General features: G+C 35.2%; 1 protein-coding gene across 3 annotated transcripts; it reads right to left on the minus strand.

Annotated features, from left to right (window-relative positions):
- Positions 1-4,512: 4,512 nt before the first annotated feature.
- gry (trafficking protein particle complex subunit 11 gry) lies at positions 4,513-23,276 on the minus strand. 3 transcript variants are annotated; one of them, XM_019046587.2, is made up of 21 exons: positions 23,108-23,276; positions 21,581-21,791; positions 20,741-20,910; positions 19,732-19,917; positions 18,388-18,561; positions 17,360-17,590; positions 16,937-17,078; positions 15,968-16,141; positions 14,671-14,749; positions 13,961-14,015; positions 13,101-13,299; positions 12,265-12,461; positions 11,179-11,371; positions 10,685-10,803; positions 10,044-10,276; positions 8,854-8,996; positions 7,796-8,020; positions 7,136-7,284; positions 6,540-6,759; positions 5,360-5,536; positions 4,513-4,719 (listed from the first exon to the last, which is right to left on the minus strand). In XM_019046587.2, exons 2-21 carry the CDS (start codon positions 21,788-21,790, stop codon positions 4,669-4,671), a joined length of 3,327 nt encoding a protein of 1,108 aa, XP_018902132.1. In that variant the 5' UTR covers position 21,791; positions 23,108-23,276; the 3' UTR covers positions 4,513-4,668. The 3 variants fall into 3 exon arrangements, with proteins under 3 accessions (XP_018902132.1, XP_018902131.1, XP_072159721.1); XM_019046586.2 differs by having other exon boundaries at positions 21,581-21,794; positions 23,108-23,275; XM_072303620.1 differs by lacking the exon at positions 23,108-23,276 and adding an exon at positions 22,651-22,671 and having other exon boundaries at positions 21,581-21,794.
- Between the last annotated feature and the right edge of the window lie 76 nt (positions 23,277-23,352).

Genomic DNA, 23,352 nt, shown 5'->3' on the forward strand with positions numbered 1-23,352 from the left:
TTCTTCCTGATCATTACTAAACGTGAAGAAGTCATCAACAAAAACTGCAATAATTGTTAACTTTTTGTCGTGTCTTTTATAATAGACACACGGTTCATGTTTAGAGCGTTGATAATTACTATTGATGAGAACTGAGTTTACTTGTGAGTTCCAAGAACGAGGTGCTTGTTTTAGACCGTAAACAGCTTTCTTGAGGCGTAACACTTTGTTTTCAGGAAGAATGAGACCTTCTGGCGGTTTCACATAAATTTGTTCATTTAGTTCTCCGTGGAGAAATGCATTCATGGCATCAAAATGATAACAATTTAAATTGAAGTGTACAGATAAAGCAAATAGTAGTCTTAGTGTAGAGTGCCTTACCACAGGTGAAAACGTTTCTAAATAGTCTATACCGTAGCGTTGTGCACAACCTTTAATTACTAGCCTTGCTTTGTTTATTTGATGATGATCACTTGGATTAATTTTAGTTTTGAAAACCCATTTAGTCTCTAAAAGCTTTTGGTCATGGGGTTTATCTACGATTTCCCACGCATTGTTGTTTTCGAAGGATTGTAGTTCTTTTTCCATGGCTCGTTTCCATTCAGGATCTTTTAGAGCTTGTTTAGGTGTGTCGGGTATTTCTTGGTTGATAGGATGAATTAAAGCTTGCCAAAGTTTGTAATCAGCAGTCCAGGCAGGAAGATTGTGAGGTCGCGTAGGGCGTTCTTGGACATTAGTTTCTGAAGTTAATTGCGGTTGAACAGCTTGAGAATCTGGTAATAATTCTGAAATAACGGTTGTGATTTGGTCAGAATTGATAGACTCGTACGATTCTTCATGTGAGCTGTTTTCTGATGAACTGATATCTTCTTCATCTTCTTCTGTGAGATCAGCAGTTTCTTCAAAAGATGTAGATTTCATTTTGTTTGAATTTTCTGCCAAATTTGTAACTTGTTCAATTTGTATTTTTGATTCATTTGTAATTGGTTTATTCTTTGTTTGAGATTCTTTTGTAGATTGTGGTGTCTGTTTGCTTGTAGATGCGACATCATTTTGTTCACCGAGTGTTTGAGAATCATCTGTAGATGTGCTGGAAAAGAATTGCGGTTCATTGTTGTAGTTGAGTGATGGATCTTTATTTAAAAATGAGGTTTCATCAAATATGACGTCTCTAGCTTTTGTAAAGATTGTAGGATTTTGCGGGTCGATAAGTCTATAGGCTTTACTATTCTCGCAAAAACCAACAAAAATCATGATTTTACTTTTAGCATCTAGTTTGTTTCTTTTAACTTTGGGTAAGTGACAATATGCTTTGCAGCCAAAAATTTTGAGATTCACTAAATTTGTGCGCTCACCTGACCACATTTCTTCTGGTGTATGGTCTGGAATTGCTCTGCTTGGAGATCGATTTTTGAGAAATGCAGCATGATTTACTGCTTCTGCCCAATATGATTTTGGAAGATTTGCATCAAACAGCATACATCTGGCTTTTTCGAGTAGCGTGCGATTCACCCTTTCTGCGACTCCATTCTGTTGAGGAGTGTAATCAACAGTAGTTAAATGGCGAACACCTATATCATCGAAAAAATTATGAAATTTAGAATTATCATATTCTTTGCCATTATCAGAACGTAGGCATTTAATGGATCGATCTGATTGTTTCTCAACTAAGTTTTGGAAGATTCGAAATTTGTTAAATACTTCACTTTTAGCTTTGAGAAAATATACCCAGGTTTTTCGAGTAAAGTCATCGGTAAAAGTTAGAATGTACTTTGCTCCATTGTGTGACGGTACAGGCATTGGGCCACACAAATCAGTATGAATAATTTCTAATTTGGCTTTGGCTCGAGAAGAAGATTTGCCGAAGGGCAATGATGTTTGTTTTCCTAGAACACACTGTGCGCACGGTTTGTTTACTCGAGAGTTTTGATATGTGATGCCATCAGCTAGACTATTTTTAAGAAGATTCATGGAGCGCATATTTAAGTGACCAAGTCTGCGATGCCATAAGGTTTGGTTGTCCTGCAACGCTAAGTTTGCTGAAGTAAAGGAAACTTCAGTTTGCTGTTGAGGAAACTCATTGGATTGAACATCTAATTTATAAACACCATGAAATAGAGATGCTGTTGCAATAATATCTCCATCAGAATTGATGATTGTTCCTCCTTCATCATCAAAGAGGACAGATAAACCTTTGGAGATTAATCGGCTTACAGATAACAAATTGACAGTTAAATCAGGCACATACAACACATCATGAACTTCAATCGGTTCTGTGGATCCTTGCAACTTAATCAAACAATTACCTTGACCTTGTGATTTAATGACCGTGTTACTGGCAGTAGTGATACATTCTGGTGGTAAAGTTTGAAATTCAGTGAGGATCTCACGATAGCATGTCATATGCTGCTTGCTGGCGCCAGAGTCTAGAAACCATTCATTACAACTAAAATTAAAAGATGCTAGTGCTGTGAAAAAAGAGTGTTTAGGTTTCTTTTTCCCATGTTGTTGATTTGTTTTTATGTCTGAGTCTTTGCCATTAGAACGAGATGAGGATGATGCTGAGGCATTGTTAGTGGATGTGTTTGACTCACCATTTCCTTTGGGTTTCTTACGGCAGTTAACAGTGCGATGACCTAATAAACCACAATAATTACATTTAATAGTTTTGTAGGGTCGTTTACCAGTGAAGAAGGCTTGCGCATTTTCTTCTACTTTCTTATCGGCATGGTCTAGAAGCTTACTCTTGATAAGGTCAGACGTGATTTTAGTCTGAGAATGCTCTAGAGCTAGGACCATTGCATCAAAATCTGCAGTTAAACCACTAAGAAGAATAACACCGATAAATTCATCATCGAGTGGGGCACTGATGTCGTTCAGTTGTTGAGACAAATTTAAAACTTCTGAAATATAGTCCGTCATAGTGGGGAAATTTTCAAGACGAACATTGAAGAGGTTTCTTAACAACCTTAAACGACGAGATAGACCAGAGCTTTCATAGGCTTTTTGAAGTTTTTGCCATGCTTGACTGGGGGTTTCAGTATTGCGAACATGCACAATGCAACATGGTTCGATCATGAGATTAATCTTTGCTGAAGCCTTCCGTTGTTTCAGTTTGGTAGCTGAGTTGTTAGAAAGTGAATCATTACCTTCTTGTGTAGGATCTGTTACATCCCAGAGATCATCATAGTTTAGGAAATTGAACATCTGGAACTTCCAAGTTGACCAATTTTCTTGACCTTTGAGTTTCTGGAAGGTGGGCAAGGGAGCCGCTCCAGCAGCCATAGTGGAGTCAGAAGTTTGCTGAGGCTGTGATGCAGGCAGCTTGTCGTTAGTTTCTGATTGATCCTCCAAAGTTGATTCCACTGATTGATCGTCGTCGTCAGTCGTCATAGAAGATTTTTCAGTATTTTCTGAAGAAATCTGCTTCAGGACCGGTACGCGGCACGAGGTGTAGGCTCACGGACATGATACGGCGACGGAACGAAAAAACAAACTCGCGATCGAAAACTGAACAACGCGTAAATTTTACTTATAAGGGCACATAACCTGTTGAGGTAGCTTAATTAAAGCAGTGGATAATATATAAAAAAGGAAGGCATTGAAGAGAGTTAAGATGACCGAACAGTGATTTATTCTAGTTATCACATTATGTAAGAAAACCTGACTACGCTACAGCACGCAGTCTCACACGACTAGGTTAGTACTCCGTACTACCAACTTAACAGTTTTACACTGCATTGCCAACTTGCACTTCAACAAATAACTTTGTCGCTTGGAACTCTGCCGTACTAAGCAAAAACTGCAGCTCACCATTTTAGATCCTCGATTTTGTTGTACTTGCTACCATAGTACAAAGCAACTTTTAAACCTACATAATTTGTTACTTTAGAATATGTACTGTGCTTCAATATGAGGAGCTTATATTGACAGCATACAAAATGTAAATGCTCAGGCTTCCTTTTAATGAAGCGTTCTGTCTAAAAAATACTCGCAAAATTTGGAATGGAGTTCCTTGGTGTTTGCTTAGCACAGCAGAATTTTTACAATCTAATCTTTAAACAAAGAAGTAGAATCAAAAAGTTCTCAAAAAATAACTGATTAGTTTTCCATTTAAAATTGATGCACAATGATGGTAAGCAGTGTTAAAAATAAAGAGACATATTTCCACAGTTAAGCCGCTGATATAACTTAACACCCAAGACGTTAGGTTTATATAAGTAGATCACTTAACTACATCCTAATGCATCCAAACTGGGACGAGAGATCTCTGATTTTGGAGGTATCATGTCAACACAAAACAAAAAATTGAGGGGCTTTTTACTTAAACACAAAGCCTTTACTTCTTAGAGACCCTAAACCTCAAGTTGAGGCCTGGCCCACACGTTTGAACTTTGGTCAAACTTTTGCGGAACTAGCTGACAAGTCAGCTTCTACTTCCCTGGGACTAGTTTCATAAAACAGCGCAGTTTGACTGACGGCAACGAGAGGTTCAACCTCCTAGACCGGGTCTAAGTAAGATTAAAAAGGGCTACATCTTGATTAATTTAAACTGGTGCCATAGAGATCCCTGATTTTAGAGGAGCCATTTCATCACAAAAGCAAATTCACGAGGTACTTCACCTGAGCAAGATTTTTTCTTTATAAGGGCTCTTGCTTTCAATTTCAGTACGATTGATGGAGTCAAGTTTACTTTGGATCATTGTCAGCTGTTTCGACTATTTGACCTTTTGACTGAGGCTGAAAAAGAACAAAAAACAAGACATGGGCATTTATATTGGAACATCATTTTTTTTTTTGGAAGTCTGAATCATTCATGTAAATTACAAGTTGATGTCTGAAACAAAATTTGTATGAGAGGTAATTTTCGTAAAATCAATTGAAATTGATGAGATTAGTTTTTTACTATAAGATGCTTGCTAGCATCCTTAGGAGCATGCATCCACTGTATTAGACCAATTTTATTACAATAAACTTGAGCTGTTTCTTTTTTGGGAACAGTTATACTGGAGATGAAGATCTGCGTGAAATGCGAAATTAATCTGCTTAAATCTTAAGTTTTCTAGTTTTTCAACTTTAAGACATTATAATTCCGTCCTATCTTCATAACTTGGGATCAAATTTTTATAGAAATTTTCAAAACTGAAAAATATCTCATAATGGACGAAAAAATTCTGAAATATTCAAAAATATACATGCCAATGATATCATTGGTTGTCATGAAAATATTGGATAGAGATGGAAATTAAAATTTTTTAACAAGTGAGCGCAGATAGAGAAAAATTAGCAGTTGTTGATAAATACAAACCGCTGAAATTTATCTCTTTCTTTGCTTCTTACTTAAACCATTAAATTTACAAATTACTTCCTTACAACTTACCAAAACATAAATATTTCTTGGTAAATTGCGTTCCAACATTTCCAAAATAGCTTGAGGGTTTATGGAGGTATTCTTGTAGATGACTCTCAGTCTTGGCAGTTGGATCAGTCCGGAATATAGAGGGAAGAAATTGTAATCTAATTTACTGAACGATTCTGGTAAAATCCTTAAAGTCAACTGAAAAAATAACAAGAGTGAAAAATTATTAACAACATGCAAATCAGCTTACTAGCATCTTAGTCTGTATAGAATAACATTAATGCTTTCCAATGAATGTGTTTTATGTTTAATTTTTGACGAGTGACTGTGGGGATAAGCACAAATTTCTACCAATTTATATGATTTTTATCAAGTTCACTCCTTCTAAAAGCACCTGACACGATAATGACTGAATAAACAGGAGCTATGACCTAGTCATAGGAAGAGGAAAAAGAAGAAGCTTTTGCCGAAGTTTGATGATCTACGACAGTGATCTTTCAGCGCTGAGCTCAAGCACAGGCTCAGTCAAACAGACTAATTGAATCGTGTTGCGCAAAAACTGCTGATGTCCATTTTTCCATCTTGGAGTTTTTTTTTCGTGTTAATAATACTTTTCAAGGTTAGATACAACCATGAAAGTGGCAAAGGGACACGTTTTAGGGTTACCTTAATCCCAGAACGAATCCTGTAATGTGTAATGTATTAGAAGTACTTGTCCAGAGTCGACACAATTATGAGAGTGGCGTAAGGACTCATTTTTGGATTAAGATAACTCTAAAAAGAGTCTTTATACAACTTTCATGGTTGTATCAGGCCTTGAAAAGTATTATCAACCCCAAAAAACACACAACTGGAAAAATGGACAGGAGTGGTTTCATCATGATGCGATTCAATTGAGATACAGGAACAATTTGATGCCCACAAATTAGAATACGCACTCTTCAGTCAAAACAAAAAGCTTTGACAGATATTCTTTAAGGTAGAAATTCTTTATGTTTCATGCTGAGGGACAAAAGACAGCGCATATAATTTTCCACAATTTCTTCATAAATGTTAAATGCACAATGAAAATTACATAACTTTAGACTTGGATGTAGTTTATTATGGCGTTGAGACGTAAATTTTGATAATTCTGCCTCTATTCATTCATCAATGATTTCTACTTTTTTTAATTTTTGAGATAAAATATAAATGTACTTACAGTCTTTTGGCCTGCAAAAGCAAACGATACACTAGGTTCCATTGTAAGCTGAAGATCTAGGAGATTACTAGAATTATTACGCAATACATAAGTGACCGCCAGAGGAGTATGCATCCATGCGACGGCAGGAAGCAACATTTCAGCATAAAGTGGAATCATTTCGACCTTCACTTGAGGCAAATGTGAGACCAACTTCTTGGTAAACCGTTTTGAACTGGCTCTGTAAAGTGAAAATTTGAATTTAAAGGAACTGATGAGACTGAGAAAAAAAGAGAAAAGGCTGACTCTAAAAATTGCGCCATGAATTTCCTGAAGTTACACTAAATTCCGTACCTTGAGTAAGCAAGACAAAGTATGAATGAGTTCTTTGAGAGGAAAATAATGATTCAAGTCAAGTTTGTCAAGTATTTTTTGAATTTTACTTTCTAGCATCTCACATTCAGGGATTTTAAGATTTGATGTTTGTTCTTGAAGCTCTGCAAGTGTCCTTGAATCTTTTGTGAACTATGGCAATTGCAGCCTGGTAAGGTCTGAAGCATGAAATTGACACTTTAAGCTGCCATTAGGATCAAGAAATAGTGAGGTAAGAGACTCACCGTCGCCATTCGATGACATAGTTTCCCAAGGGAACTGCCGATTCGTACTCATCATCTACGACCAGATTAATTATTTCAGATCCTGATTCTCCGTTGATTAGTTCAACATTCTTCAGAATGTTTTCGTGTTTCCCAGTCACCTGCTCACCCTGAAAAATATGGTTACATTTAAAAAGCAGAATAATGAAAGTTAAAAACTGGAAAAAAGGTGATTTTTTACGGATGAGCATGGGCAAATTGGAACGTTTCAAAATTACCACAGACAATTGTTTTTGACACAAACAGAGTACTAAGAAAAGTTGCCCAAAAAACATACAGAATTTGGTAGTTTTCAGAGAAAAATTCTCCATTTTTCCCCCGGTTGTTTGCTGAATTGTCTACCCATGAAAAAATGGATTGTCCTTGGTAATTTTGAAACATTGCAACAGACTTGTGTCTGTGTGAAAAAAATCAATTCAATTTTTCTGCACAATGAACTGAGAATTACTTTGAGAACTTACATTTTGTGTAAGATCTTCCAGTCTTATCTTCTTCCTTATTTATTTATTTTTTTTTTTTTGCGTAACTTACTGGTACTCTGGAGCAGTAGTGGCAATATATGTGCCAAAACGTTGCCAAACATTACCTTACAGGAAAACTGGTGAGTAAATAGAGACTTACCAACTGAACAGAGGTTTTTTCAATTATCACAGGCCAAGGAGATATGCAGTCAATTTGAACCTGGAGATTAAATGGCTCTTTGGCATACACCTTTGGTAAGTTTTCAAATTTTACATCTAAAAATAAGGTTGTTACATCAAACGCTTTGCAAACTTCAATCTTCAATGGAATTTCTTTGATACAAATCTGTGATCCTACATCAGCCTCTTGTATCTCGTACTTTATCTGTAAATGAGACATACTATTAATGATAAGAACTGAGGTTAGTGACAAAACAAAGTTATCACCTGAAATGTATTTGGCATTTGATCTAAAAGGAAACAAAAAACAAAGGAAAGTAACAGGATATTCTTCAAAATGTCTCATTTAAAATAACATTGGCAAAAAAAGACCAATTATAAATATGAATGTGTGAACCATCTAAAAATAGTTTTAGTGGATGTTATTACATGAATAAAGATAATGGAAGTAGTTTTTCGCAAATGAATGAACTTCAACAGTTTTTCAAAAATTAAAATCAAAGAGTTTCAAGAACTTCTAGGAAAATTTTCAAGAACTCACAAAATTTTTTTTAGACACCATAAAAACTATTTTAAAAGAGGAGGTTTCTTTTACCTAGATCTTTTCTCTCTGCTACCCTTCCTATCAAGGACAAGTGACCAATGTATCAATATTTAAATAGTGAGGTCTTTTCTGAGTATTGTGAACACAAACATAAGAGCCGCTTTCACAGGGCTCTCTGTTGCTTTGCAACGCCTAAGTGTCATAAAACACTATCCTCCCACAGCTCTTCAGGCAGTTGGCACTCCCTAATTTTATTTAATTCTCTCTGTCACCACCCTTCCACTGGGAGTCCCCATTATTGTGAATGATTCTCCAAAAATTTCTATACACTGACTTCCTTTAACTGATAACACTTGTCAGAAACAAACCGTGACACTATATTCCATATTAAGAGCGAGAATTAATGGGTAATTATTGTGCAAAGTCACAGAACAAAGCTTCAAAAACAAACTCAAGTCAAGCTCACAATTTGTTCGTTGCCAAATTAGTTATACCTTGATCAGAAGTTCTTTGGACGTTAATGTATGGGAAGTAATGTAAAAGGCACAAGAATCTTCCATGTCTTTTTTCAAACTGCTCAAAGGAACCACAAGAGGAAAAGAGGTTGACTCGTTTGACATAGCGCTGCAGATTTCCACTAAAACCAAAACAAGACAATTAAAAACATTGGCATCAGAAGTTATCAATGTCATTCATTTATTTACTTGTTTCTTAAGCAATGTCAAGTAGATAGACTAGATAATAAAATTAGTTTCTGCAGTTGTTGATAGGTGAAAAACACCAGGAATAATGAATTGAATAAAGAACAGTGTTCCCAGGTGCTCCGTGTGCGAGATCCGTACGCTCTACCGCTCTCCGTGCTGCTATTGGCTGAGCGTCATTCTGTGACGTCACGCGTACGGATATTTTAAGATAGGGAAGCGTTTTTCCCATAAGGTTTTTGTCCGTACGCGGTCCGTGTCGGTATAGGGAATGTCCGCGCGACACGGATAAATCCGTACGCCTGGCATCACTGATAAAGAATGTCTAGGAAGATATTCTAGTTTTTCAGGGATACCTGCCTCTCAAATTAGCATTCTGAGTTTCCGTAATTTCTTCAATTTTAAATTCCTGGACTTATTTTGTTTTCCCCCTACTCGCATTTTCAAATTCTCTGATTTCCTCTGACTCTTGATCAAAACCTCCAATTTGAGCTTCATTCTTCAAATTGAATTAATTTTTGTTTAACAGTGGATGAAATTTCCATTTCTAGAGATTCAAAATACAGGAAAAATCGTAAAAATATATGAAGGAAATTAATCGATAGGCTTTCATTCTTCTTAATCTTGAACTTGTGGTGCAACAAGAGTCCTATTTAACAATCCTGAAAAATTTTACTTTCTTTGCATCAGAGGTAGGGATGCTTGTGCTATATTTTATTGTTAGTAATCAACAACACATTCCAAGAAAATTATTGGATCCAGAGGGGGAAAGGAAGGAGAGGGGCAGAAAAAAAAGTAAAATAGGTCATTAGGAAGCCAAAAATCTTGTTTTGGCCACCTATTTTTTGGGAGGCTGGATCAACATTCCACCCAAGAATATACAGATAAACGAAGGAGCCAATATCGGAGTCGCACAACATTCTTCAACTTGATTATGCACTTAGACCCTCAATTTGCAGATAACCAGCGCAAAGTATACTTACACCAATGTTCAGAACCAAATTCTGTTGATGAGAGAGAGGACACTTCCAAAACAACATTTGATATGTCCACTTCCTCAGTATTCTTGTATTGCACAACAATTTCGAACCACTCAGCAAGTAACGCAGGTGCTTCATAATTCAACGAAACCGAGAGTTTCGATTTCCTCGGAGATATCACAGCCGAAAGAATTGGGGCTACCCAATCAAAATTAAGATCATTTGATACATTAGACCTGAAATTGAAATTGAATGACTGTTTTTAATTTACAGGCATTAAGAAGAAATATTATAGCAAAAGATTAAAACGAACAAGTCATGAAAAAGTGTCGTTAAATTGTCCTTGCGAGATGAAATTCTTGATAGCTACATAATTTTGATGATGGAGAAACTCAAAGGACTACCGACCATCCCCCCTTCTCTTCTCTTAGTGGCTCTCATTAGAACTGTGTACATCCTTTCTTGGCAAATTGTTGAAATCCAGTCTCAAATTTCTTAAATTACTTTTTCTGAAAAAAGGTTCAAGTTGTTTAATATTACTAAGCGATCACAGTCACTTCAGTGACTGATTTTCTAGCCTTCAAACCGCAATTCTGGTTCGATGTCTTGCTTTACTGCAATACTTAATGGAGTGACAGACTTACCGCAAATACTGAAATTCTGGTTCACAAAAGGATAGATCAGGGCCTGCTCCTGAAAAACTGAATTCTATAGAGCGTTCTCTTTCCGAGGGGTTTCCAATCTTCAGAGAAACTGACCTAATCTGCAGAGACAAAAGGAAATTTTTTTGTTAGGATATGGCAATTAAAGAAGCTTGAATTTTGCAAAAAAACAATGAAATTGCCAAAAAGAAAGCATGATGATGTGGTCAATAGGTTAGGGGGAACTGGATTTTTGCGGTAATTGGGTAAACAGGAAATGCAACTTGAAAAATGGAGATAGAAGTCTCAACTCGAAGAGTAATTGTAACCCCACATTTTATTTACGGTGACTAAAAATATCTGTATTTTGAAAACAGATAGTGATTTATTTAGGTGAAAATTCAGTGACTTCGTCATATTTTTGAGACTTGAACATGTCTTTCTCTGTTGACAATAACATAACAATTAAGATTAATGAGTCAGAGCTAAGATCTTACCAATATGGAGGTGTTAATATCAGATATGCTTGGAATGAAAGAACATGTGAAACATTTGACTTGTCCAGGTTTAAATAAAAGAAACTCAGCTGGATCTTCTCCAGAGCAGTTTGCATTAACATCTAAGGACTGGCTTGCACTATGGGCACAAACTGAAAGTTGAGAGAACTTCAACACTTCTGGTAAACAATACCTGGAGGGAAGAGACAACAAATGAATATGAAGTAAAACAGGATTAAAAGGAAAAAAATGTTAATTTCTAGAAAGTGGACTGTATATTTCAGTGCAATAAGGCACCTGCGTGGGCAGAGATTCTAGGGTTGCCCCGCAAATGACTCCCACTTTAATGAGCGTCTCCCCATGCCCTGTAATCAGCACACAACCTGGCCGGTTGCATGATAGAAGGTTCAATTATAACGTTTATTATGCTCAGGAGGTCATAAAAATCATATTCAGAAATAAAAAAATTGGTGGGGCCAAATCCTTTATTTTAAGTACAATCTTCTTTAGAAATATCGATTGGAAGTATTTCTGTCAAACAGAACTAAGCGTCTTAGGGGGAGGAAGGTAAAGGGGGGCTTGGATTGGCGGCAGAACCAGGCATTGGGCTCATTCTGTCCTATACTTGCGATGCTTTTCCATGGCGCTTAGTTCCGTTTGACAGAAATACGTCCAATTGGTCTATTGTCTAGTGTACTACTCTCATCTTTACTGTAGACCTACCTTAAATAAACTTCACAATTAAAACATAAATGCTAACTTATATAAATGCTAATCTTTATTAGTACTAAGAAAAAAACTTTTTATCTTATAATTTCTTCTTCTACGTCCGGAGTAACAGACAAAACATAAACATTGATAAAATGTGTTAAAAATTTGACAGATATTAAATCTGAGAGCTCTGATAATCAGCAACATTAGTTGCAACGTCATTTGCTAAAATTAGGTCATCCATAGTGCAGACCAATTTCATTTGAGGGCAATCTCAAAGATGCTTAACATCCTGGATTTCCCTACATTCACATCTGTATCTCATCATTGGCGATAGGTTCGACATTGATTGAAACGCCTGGAATTGTGACTTACTTAACATAGACTTTGATTTCAACTATATCACAGGCAGCTTTTTGAAAGACAGCTTTGACTTGGATGCAAGATATCAGTGGACTGACAGAAACGGAAATGGAGTGAGAAGAGGAGGCTTTATTCGTAGCATGCCACGCTTCAATTGCAGCAGCTGCGTCTACCTCATTGACGCCAGGTTCAGGGTCTGGAACTCCAACCTATAAAATTAGACAAACATAATAAGATTAATGAGCATTGCAGTAGATGCTAAAAAATGACCCGTACCTTGATTTATTTATGCGGCGGAAAAACTCGAGCATATAACCCTCAACTTCATTTAGGCTGCGTAAAGTAGGAAACGTGCGAGAAGCTACCTGCAGGTGCCTACACGACCTTTACAGCATTTGAAATGATGAGGTTTCTACAATAGAGCATAGAAAAGAAAACAAAATAATCCAGGGAAATCAATGAGAGGAGGAAATAAAGGTTGATTTAAAATTAAATTTTAATTATTTTCTGGATATTTTCTAAATTATTGCAATACTGAAATCGACCAGTGTCACTCTAGCTTATGCAAACAGGAATGCAGATTTGCAGAAAATGCAAAATTGCGGGTCATATTTTGGAATGACAGGAAAAGTTTGGAAACTTCAATCTCCACTTCAAAACTTTGGAGTCCTTTTTATACTATTCAGGCTTTAGAGTCATGTACTTTTTTTGAATAATTTGGAGAATTTTGAAGAATAAAATTTGAAAGATTTTTTTTAATTGTTACCATGAAATCCTGCAAAAATGGGAGAGAAAGTTTCTGAGCCCTTTCATTCAAAATTAAAAGCAATACGTGCATGAATCTTCACCTTGATAATGTTGATCAAATTATTGAAAATTCGACTATGTTGAGATCTTTCAAACTTCGACAAGGCCCCCAAACAAAGCTCGATATACTCTTGTAAGCAGGCAGTCAAGTAGGCACAAGTGAGAGCACGGGCGAGAAGACAAACATAGAGTCCCCACCATTTCTCGCTTTGATAGTCAGCTAGCATTAGATTCATTAATCTGTAAAAGGAAAAAAGAAATTATCATACAAAATGGAAAAAACTAAAGGATACGAATTTCTGTCTTTTGCGAATCTCCTTTTGTGCCGTCATTTGATTTTTACGGAGGATAGATGATTCATTCTAGTTGCATTTGATGTTGCCTAAATTTCTCTTATATTTCATTTTTTTAACAGAGAGCTGAACGCTTTTCACCTTTCTGTGAATTTACCTAAAATTATGAAAAATATACTCACAAAATTTCTAGTTCCAGTGTTGCTAAGTTTTCTATTTAAAAGAATAAACATCCCGGAGAGATAAAACAAGTCTGATGTAGTTAGGCTGAGGCTGGTTTTTGCCCAAATAAGTTTTTTCGTAGGATAAAATAACAATAGAATAAGGAGATTAAGTTTTGCTGATAATAACAATGAAAAACAAAAATTACAGCTTAGGATCTTTGGTTAAAAAGATTTCATAAAGGTTGAATGTAATTTGTTCTGTCTTTTAATTCCAACATTTCCATCTGATTTTTTTATACCTCTTTACTGGCTAATTTCAGTACAAACATTTCGTTTATTTTTCTTATTTCTGAAATGGTCGTCCAAAATTAAATAATTAGAAGTTTGTAAAAAAAAGTTATCAAACTGATAAACGTGTATAAAATTGCAGCAGGAGTCACTTACGTTAGAGCTTTCCCAAAATTCCGGGAGTTGAAGTATTCATCCGCCATTTGTACAACTGGAAAGGAAAACAATATTATAAAATGAAAAGGGACAGCTACTGAAAAGAGATAAATATATATAATGATGGAAAAAATAATTGAAGCGATAAATGATAATTAGAGACAAGTATATTGGCAAAAACACATTGGGAGAAAAATTTCATGCTTAAGAGTAAAATCAAACAAAATTCATCAAACAGAAATCAACATTTTTGGCTCAATTCAAGAATGATATACCTGCAATAGTTTCCCCTATAAGGATGAGTGTGCTCATAAATATTTCCTTTTACTTAGTTTCTTCTTGGTAACTGCTGTCTAATTTTTGAGTTGTTATGAAAAAGGGCAAGAGACAAGAATAAGGTAGAGAACCTCGATAGAAGCTGTTTCAGCAAAGAGAAAATCAAAATGCCTTCAGAGAGGACGTTGATCAAATACCTGTTAAATTAATCTATTCTTAAAACTGCTTTTCAAACGTTTAAATTTTATCTTATGTTAATCCGCGACTCATGAAAGAAATTCAACGGCAGATACTCAAACGGAGACAACATAGGTGTCAAGGCAACAAATACACAGGTAAAAAATAATTGGAAACTGTCTCCAGGTGCAGCTTGCAGCTGTAATAAAATTAGATTGTTATAAAATGTGTTATTAAAATAAATGTAAATCTCTTACCTAATTGCCTGCGCATTCGAGGGCAGCGATGAGTTTTAAATTGAGTTATTGCTTTACTTAGTAAGTTAATAATTATACTCTGAAAATAAAATAAAAAGCAAGGATACATTTAGTACATTAGAACTTAGATAATAGAACAGGAGGAATCACTGGGAATGATTTCATAACCAGAAATTAGTACTTTTTTCATGATATTAGAGGTTCTAAAAATAAGAACTTTTTTCAGGAGCTGTGCCAGAGTATTTTTAGGAAAATGTTTTTTTAGGCATAATAACGTAATATCTATACATATCAGTACCCCAGAGCCAAAAGATGGCGTGGCAATAAACGGTGGCGTTTTCGAAATCTCCATTAACGGTTCCATGTGTGTGAAAAAATTGGTAGCTCTATCTTACGCCGGTTATGAGATACGGAGTTTTAAATACTGCAATTTACATTGGAATCAATCGGGTCGAAGCACGGTTTTCCCCTGATATCTCAAAAAGACTGAAATGGAGTTGGGTACCTTTCGGATCTGGGGTGCTTATATAAGGTAAAGACAGTTGAAAATTATGTACCCTAAGTATCCAGTTTTAGAGTTTTAAGTTAATATTTACTGACCAAAAAATATCAAAACATCATTCTGGCGATACATTTTTAAAGATATTGGAGAAATTATAGAACAAACGGATACATAATTGATTAGAGCTACTTTCACTGGTCACTGCAATGAAAACTTTATATTTATGGCTTAATGTGAAAAAAACGTACCTGAATTGCAACATTTGGAAATCTAAGATCAAATTTTCTTTTCTTCAACGAAAACTAATCAAGATTTTTTCTTGCAATTATTTAAGATTTTTTTGTAATGCGTGAAAAAAAGTTCATTGAAAATTTCAATAGAAATTTTCAGTTTCTTTTCCTTTGGAAGAAATTAGAAGTGAGCGGAAACTAGCAACTTTGCAATCTGAGATAGCATTTTTTGACTTTAGCCATAGTTTTCATCCTTCTTAAAACTCAATTTCATGTTTGGTCTGGCCATTTTTCTGGCAAGCTCCTCAAGTACAGCAATTAATACTATCTCCAGTAATTTAGTTATGTATTTTTTACCTTCAGTAATTTTTAGATACAATTTATTAAAAAACTTTTTAATCATAACAAACTTGTACATAAATATTTTCCACGTGTCATTCCTACAAAAATTGGTATTGAAAGATCATTTTGAGAGCTTTTACTTGCGTTTGCCTGTGTACCACTGCAAAATGTAAGCTTATTACAAATTTTGTTTGAAGTTAATTGTATAAAATCTAAAACTCACAGAATGGTCGACTGCAAATTTTTCTCTATACTGTAATGCCATCACAGCTTCCTTTTCTCGAGCAAGATCAGGAGGCTCTGCACTCAATTTCGCTGGCCTCCAAGGGCGCTGACCGTAAAATTCTAAAGATTCCCAACCTTCTAATGGATCATTTTCTGGACACGTCAACAGATCCTGAAACAAAATCAATTTCATAAATTGTGATGGTCAACTGGAATGAAAGCCTCAGTCCCAAAAGCAAACTTTTCACTAGAGTGATTGTTTTCGAGGTTAGGTTGAAAAATCGGATTGTGAGATTTCTTAGGGAAAATCTTTCTGGTGTCTTCCAGAAAAAGTTGCTAGCAATTAAATTCAATTTTAAGTCAATACAGGGCGTAAATTTTCTCTATAATCCAGCTATTTTGTACCCTGAAAATGAGGGATTAGAATTTTGAAAAGCTTTTCCTTAAAACAATGTTTTCTGAGTAGCGAACTTCAAACCCATATAACTCCGATGGACTCTTCAACGTAACCAATTACAATTAGACAGGAAAACACATGAAAATTCAGAGGTGCGAAACATGATAGAATTTCTTTCAGAAATAGACAGTTCTGAATTTTACTCCTCATGAGCTATTTTTGGCTTGTGATTACAGGACCCATCTAAAGGTGCTTAATGATCTAGGACTCTCGTCTGAGTTGTGGTGGAAGATTTGAATGGACTCGTTGAAGTTGAAGTGTCAGTTTTAGGATAAAGTTCCCTTAATTCGGTTTAATGAAATCTGGTATGGAAAAAACATTTACTTTGCCTCGGTAGAAGTCTAGTGAATTGATCTTAGATGCATTCTTGAAAATGAGGCTTTGACCATACTTCGGCACCTATTCTTAGCAGCAACTTTTTACAGAAGTAAATATTCAGCATTTTGAGAGAGTACGATGAGCTCTAATTTTTTCATTAAGAATAAAATATAAATAAATTCAAAATCATACTGCCTGGATTTCTTGGACGGAGAGCTTCCTATTGGTGGAATGACGAGCAGCTTGTTCGTAGTATATTCCTGGATGCTGAGTTTGTCCGGCAGTTAGACCTTGCTTCACCATTTCATCAAAGAGGTCTCCAAAAATACTGTACCTAGAATTAAGGTTGGGTTGGATTAGGATTGTTTCATCTCAAATGAGAATAAGAGCTTCCATTGTTGAGCCAGCAATAGTAGCTCCTGTTACAAAATAAAATCTATTTTTTGAATTAAGAAATTTTATTCTTCAATTTTCTTTGCTGATATGGAGAGTAACATGTGTTAGCTGTTCAGAGATGAAAAGTACTTGGGTGAAAACAGTTGTACACATAAGGTATAAATTAATCGTTTTTCGGTCGAAATTCAGAGAAGAGGAAGAATATTGATTATTACTTACTGTTTGGAAAGCCAAGCATGATGTTCGAATATTAGATCTCTCGGTCCTGTTCGAAGTTTGAATTTATCCACATGCAGTGTAAAATGTAATAACGCTTCGCGTGCTTCATTCATCACGAAAAAAAGTCGACAAATTTTATAAATTAGGAATGCTGCGACAGTCTTGACTTCATGTAAATTTGTATCAGAGGTGCGAACCTCCAGCAAGCTGTTGTACGCATGTAAATATTGCCTGTGGAAAAAAATGATGAAATTGATGAATTTTAATTGATCAAATGGTGCTGCTCACGGTAGCAAAGAAGCTTGCAAAAAAAAAAAAAAAGCTTAATAAATCAGAAAATTCACAGGAAAATTAAAAAAAGGTAGGAAATTCATTCAGATATTTGGTGGGATTAAAAGTACTATTGCTTAATATTTTAAATGATAATCAGTGTTCCCCGCAGCTCTGCAGGCGATGTCCACATGCTCTGTCGCTTTCCTTGCTGCTATTGGCTGCTTCATCATTCTGTGACGTCAAGCCGTCCATGCTGGTGTAGGGAAGGACTTGCAAGGCACGGATACATCCGCACTGCCTTGACACTAAATTTTAACAAAGATACCAACGACAAAAGTTTTCGCCTTTGGACTGAACATATCAAACTAAGTAAATTCATGTAAACATCAAACTAGGTATCTGATTGGCTTTCGTAGGGTGAATAAATAATCAGACAAGCTAATCAAGTTCCAATTCATCTTTTTTTGATGCAATGTAATAGTTGCAATCTGAAAATGACATCATTTTTAAAAACTTCACCAATAGTGTTGAAATTTTTTTCTGCAAAAAAGAAAAATAAATATGTTTTTGAGGAATTTTGAATTACTCTCTTTTGATTAAGAATGGTCCCACTAAATACATAAAAGCTTGAGCTGCAAAACACCTGCTAACAAATAATCTACGAAAAGAACAGTTCTTCAACTCACTCTTAGCAAATGTGATGCAAAGTGTACACATGATCTTTGATTTTTATAAAAGAAATAAGAAGAACTTACACTCGAGCAGCTAAGGAATCTTGTTTCATTTCGTAGAAGAAGCCCATTTTGAAAGCATGGCGCACAAATAAATACTGGTGAGTAGTCTTATTCAAGTGGTCTTTGTGAGACTTCACATGCTTTATCTCATGTTGGTAATAACTTAACGCTAGTTCATAAAACGCCTTCTCTAACCTGTCGGATCAAACTTGAAAATTAGGGAAAGTAATACACATATGGAGTCATGATTGGTTGAAAAGTATTAATCTGAAAAATGGGTCAATAAAATTTTGGAAGGATTCTGACAGTTTGATACAATTTTGCAACTACTTGAGAGGCTTAGGAAAATTACCAATTCTTGAAAAAGAGAACAGAAGAAAAAAAAAAAAGATAATGGGTGTCTACATTGACAGATTTAGCTACAAGAGAAACTTTTTTTAGTAAAGAAAGAGAGGAAAACCTAGAGATTGTATGTGTTTTTTTGGAAATAAGTAATTTGTAGCACTAAAAGTAATTTTGTACTTGCTGTGAGTATTATTCAAAATAACTAAATTTAAGTTTCATTGAGTGTTGACTGCTGAAGGTGAAATGTTTTAGGTATCAAGTCCAAGCGCCTCCTGAGACATTTTGCAAAGCAATGAAAATTGCCAAGCAGTGAATTAGTAGAGGCAACTGCTTGACTTCCTTCTCTTTAACTTGCTCTAAACAACAAATCAAGAGTAAAACTACCAGACCACGCATTTCAGTTTGCAACGTTGCAGACTTCCTGTCACACTTCATTTTTTAAATGGGGCATTACTCAAAATCAATTCTTGAAAACTTCCGCGTTTTTTCTTCTCTACGCAAAAAACACTCTGTGAAAACTTTGAGGAATGATATTGATTTTGCCCCCTTCAAAAAATAAAATGGGAGCCGAGATTTTTAAACACCTCAAACAGGAAAAGTGTTCTAGCAGTTTCACCATCTAGCTGCAGCATACTATAGCAAAGGGTCTCATACCATTTTTTTGGCATACAATCTTTGCCTACACGTAAATCACTGATTAACACATACTTTTGAGATTTCAAATAATCAACGAAATGATGAAAAGAATTGACGTAAAAGTAAAAAAAAATTTAGGGATCATTCATGTGCCTACCATCGTGAGTCACTTGAATTGCAAGAATTGCAATGGTTGAGACTTAAGAATTTGTTTACCTGATGAAAGGGTAAGAGGCAAGAATTATGAATTATACAAGAGCGCATTCCTTGGTTTTTCTATTCGATAATTATTTCAAATCACTATTCAGTCCTGCAATGGAATTTTTTTATAACCTATATGCAGAAATGTTTAAGTACAAAGCAGAGAAATAAAATGATTCAAACCTGAGAATATATCCTTGAAGATGATCTGAAACAGGGAGTATCAAAAGAGATTTCGGAGTGACTTCACAGGCAGAGCAAAGTAAACTTGCTTTTTCCGCTGATTGAGGATCTTCTCCAGCTGGCAGTACAGCGGATTGCTGAATGAGAACCAGCACTACACGAAAATTCCGTCCCTCGATTAAAGCCCTGAAAATAAAGTGCTGAACAATGTAGATCACTTTTCTTCACTAAATTTTAAGAAAAAACTTGTTCTGTTTTTTCATATACATCTGCTGTCATGAGCATACTACTCATTGTGAAGCACAGCAAAAACTAAGAACAAGGGAAATTTTTATTATGATAATTTTGGTCTATCCTTATTCATGTATCCATCTATGCGACAGTAAATCAATTTAGTGCTCAATTTGACCAGTGTAGACTCTAGTTTTTTAGTGAGTGGGAAGTGTGAATTGGGTACTTAACAATAGGACAAAAACTATTATTTTCTGATTTATGAGCCAATTTGGAAATTTTTAATGCGTCCATTGTATTCTATGTAAAATTTTGCTAATGAAACGTATAAAGTGGTACTCAATTTGTGATCTGTCCATTGATGACAAAAACGATAGTGCATATTTCACTTAAAAGGTAGGTGATTTATCAAATATTTTATAAAAAAATTGGTTGGTATACAGCAAAAGCAAACAAGAAATCGCCACCTTCCGGCAAAAGTATCACAAGCCCAATGTTCAAAATTTCACATTTGACACTTCAAAATTTCCGCCGCTATTTCATTTTTTTACAGAAAAATTGTTGCTTGAATCTGCTCGAAAATTTTACTGAATTTTATCAACAGCACAAAGAAAATTCTGTCGAATTTTCGGACAGCTTTTTTGAACAATTTCTCTGTAAAAAAATAAAATGGTGGCGGAAATTTTTAAATGTTGCGTGACGCTTGTGATACTTTGGCCGGAAGATGGCAAAATTTTTTGAGTAGAGATCCCACTCGTTAGCCTCTTCGAAGACTTACTTCATTGCCTGGACTCTGGAGGCACATTCCAATTTCTTTTCAGGCCACTGAGGATCATCCCAATCAAGTTCATAAAAAATTACTATAACTGCTGGCAGCTGATTTAGGTGCTTATCCATCCAATTTCTTTTCAAAATTCCTTTCGGCATGTACCACTCATATGAATTCCTCTGAAAAAAAAATTCATGATAATGAATCAGCGGGATGAAAATGAAAAATATTTTGGAAATATAAAGGAAAACTAGGAGACAGTTTCTATTGAAATATTTTGTAACTTTTTATAACCTTTACTGAAAAAATCATCCGTTGCAGGATATATTTTATTATTATAATTAATTTTTTGTGAGAAAAAACATAAGTGGAAATTTTTAAACATTGCAATCGAGATACACATTTCTTGCAATTGAAAATCATACTGGCTACTTCCTTGTAATTAAATTTGTACTTTATGGAATAATAGAGTTTTCATTATTTCAGTTTTTCTTCAGAAAAACTCGGTCCTTTTAGTTGCATTACAGTATCGAAAAATAAAATATTTTGGAAAACAACTTGTAATATTTTTATACTAAAATAGAATTTCCTTGTTATAACAGAAATTTTTTGAGGCGGACTCTTGAATATATTTTATATTAGAAGATTATAGATCCCAGCTTGAAGTAAAAACTGTAAGGTCCAGTTACACGATTAAATTGAGCCATCAAATTGGGCCTTTCATTGGTTGCATCCTCACCTCAGGTCTTTTCCACCAATCAGAGCTTCAATTTGATGGCTCAATTTGATCGTTTGACTGGAAAATTAGGTACACTATGTTCACTTTAGCTCCACGTAGAGGATACTCACTTTATTTTTCATTTGAGGAAACTGATGGTTAGGAGGAAGGTCCTTGAAGATGACCGCAGAGCGATCAGCCTGCCGGAAGTTGACCAGCCCATCCCAAATACTGCGATGAATAGGATTATTTAAAGTATCTAATCCTGTGACACCAATTAGAGCTAAAGGTACAGATTTGATTTCAATAGGTAAATCAAAGTCCACGTAGGTTTTGGCCATCCTGCTAAACAAAATAAGGACAAATAAAAAGACGAGGTTCAAATTATGTAAGCTGCAAACCAGGATACAAATATTGCTGGCGTCACCATAAAAATATCCATGTCTAAAGTAAAATAATTGAACATCTCTGACTGCAACATTACTCGTCTGAAATCATGTTTTGTTTTAAAAAAAGAAACTAACAGTTTTATGAAATTTTCGTCATTCATTCAATTTTATTTTTGAAAAATTCTACAGAAGTATCCTCATGAGTAATCTTTAAAAAGGTTAAACATGACTGAAGAGTTTTAAACGTTGCGATTGAGATGTCAATTTTAAAACTTTACCCTTCGATATATTCAAGGCAACATTAAATAACAGCAAGGTTCTCCTTCACTCTTCGCAATCTTTCTGTTTCAGTCAAATGCTGGAAGTTGGTGGAACGGGGGCGATTAGTGAAAAGTTAAAGTAGCTTGATAAAACATTGAACTGTAATATGCTGCGTGGTTAAGATAGGGGTATGTCCTATCTTGTCATTTCAACAAAATATCAGAATTCGAGATGTGGAAGAAAGAGAGGAATAGAAAAATGCCACATCAGAAAATAGCACCATTCAACCTAGATGTATATGATAACCAATAGGCAAACTGATGATCGATGCCTTTGGGTCGATGTGAAATCTGTCCATTTTTTCCCCCCAGCTCTATGTTATACCAGGGGCAACTGTGTATTCTGCGGTTCCATAAAGAATTGAGTAATTTTTTCTTAAAAAAAAAAAAGGTACTTGTGTTCAGTTGCCGACACTCCCATCCTAACTCTGTATCAAGTAATTACACAAAGATTCTCCCAACTTTGTGAACACATTGAATATTATATAATACCTCACTGCAGCTCTTCCACTGAGAAGTAGTGCAAAGGTTTTCACCTGAGGCTGGGGATTACAGAACTGAGACGTCTATGCAAAGTTTGGTAAACACACAGTTGAATAAGAAAAGTCAAATTGTTCAAAACAACTCAAATTTAGAAAAATTTAAGAGCAAGACAGGGAATGAAAAGATATAAAAAGAGAGGAGACATAATGCAGAGACGAAGAAGATAAGGGTGTTCGATAGGGCAAGTAAAGTTTGCTGATGGAGTATTCATAAGTACACCGATATTATAGGTAAAAAATTAACGTTTTCCACTGAATACATTACTGCACCAATGTAATAAAATAATCTTTATCGGGTGGGCCATGATTTTTAAAAATGTAATGAAACTTTAAAATTATGTACATGGGAGGTGATTAAACACACGTAAGCTAAGGCTAAAATTCCTGTAAAATATGCATAGAGATACCTTGCAAAGTTGTATCTTAGACGGAAATCATGACTCCCCGGAGATTTGTAAAAACTTGGAAGAAACTAAGTACTTTTTCAATTAATATAGAAAGATTTTCCACACACAAGTTCCGTGTTTCATGGCGATCAGATAATCGTGATAACCTCAAATTGTTGTGTTATCAATAAACAATGCGAGATCTAGCGTGAAAATCTTCAACTTTGCTGACAGCGCGCCGTGACTGCCTTCGTTGCCAAGTTTTA

This window comes from Bemisia tabaci, chromosome 8 (assembly GCF_918797505.1).
Source record: "Bemisia tabaci chromosome 8, PGI_BMITA_v3".
NCBI lineage: Eukaryota > Metazoa > Arthropoda > Insecta > Hemiptera > Aleyrodidae > Bemisia > Bemisia tabaci.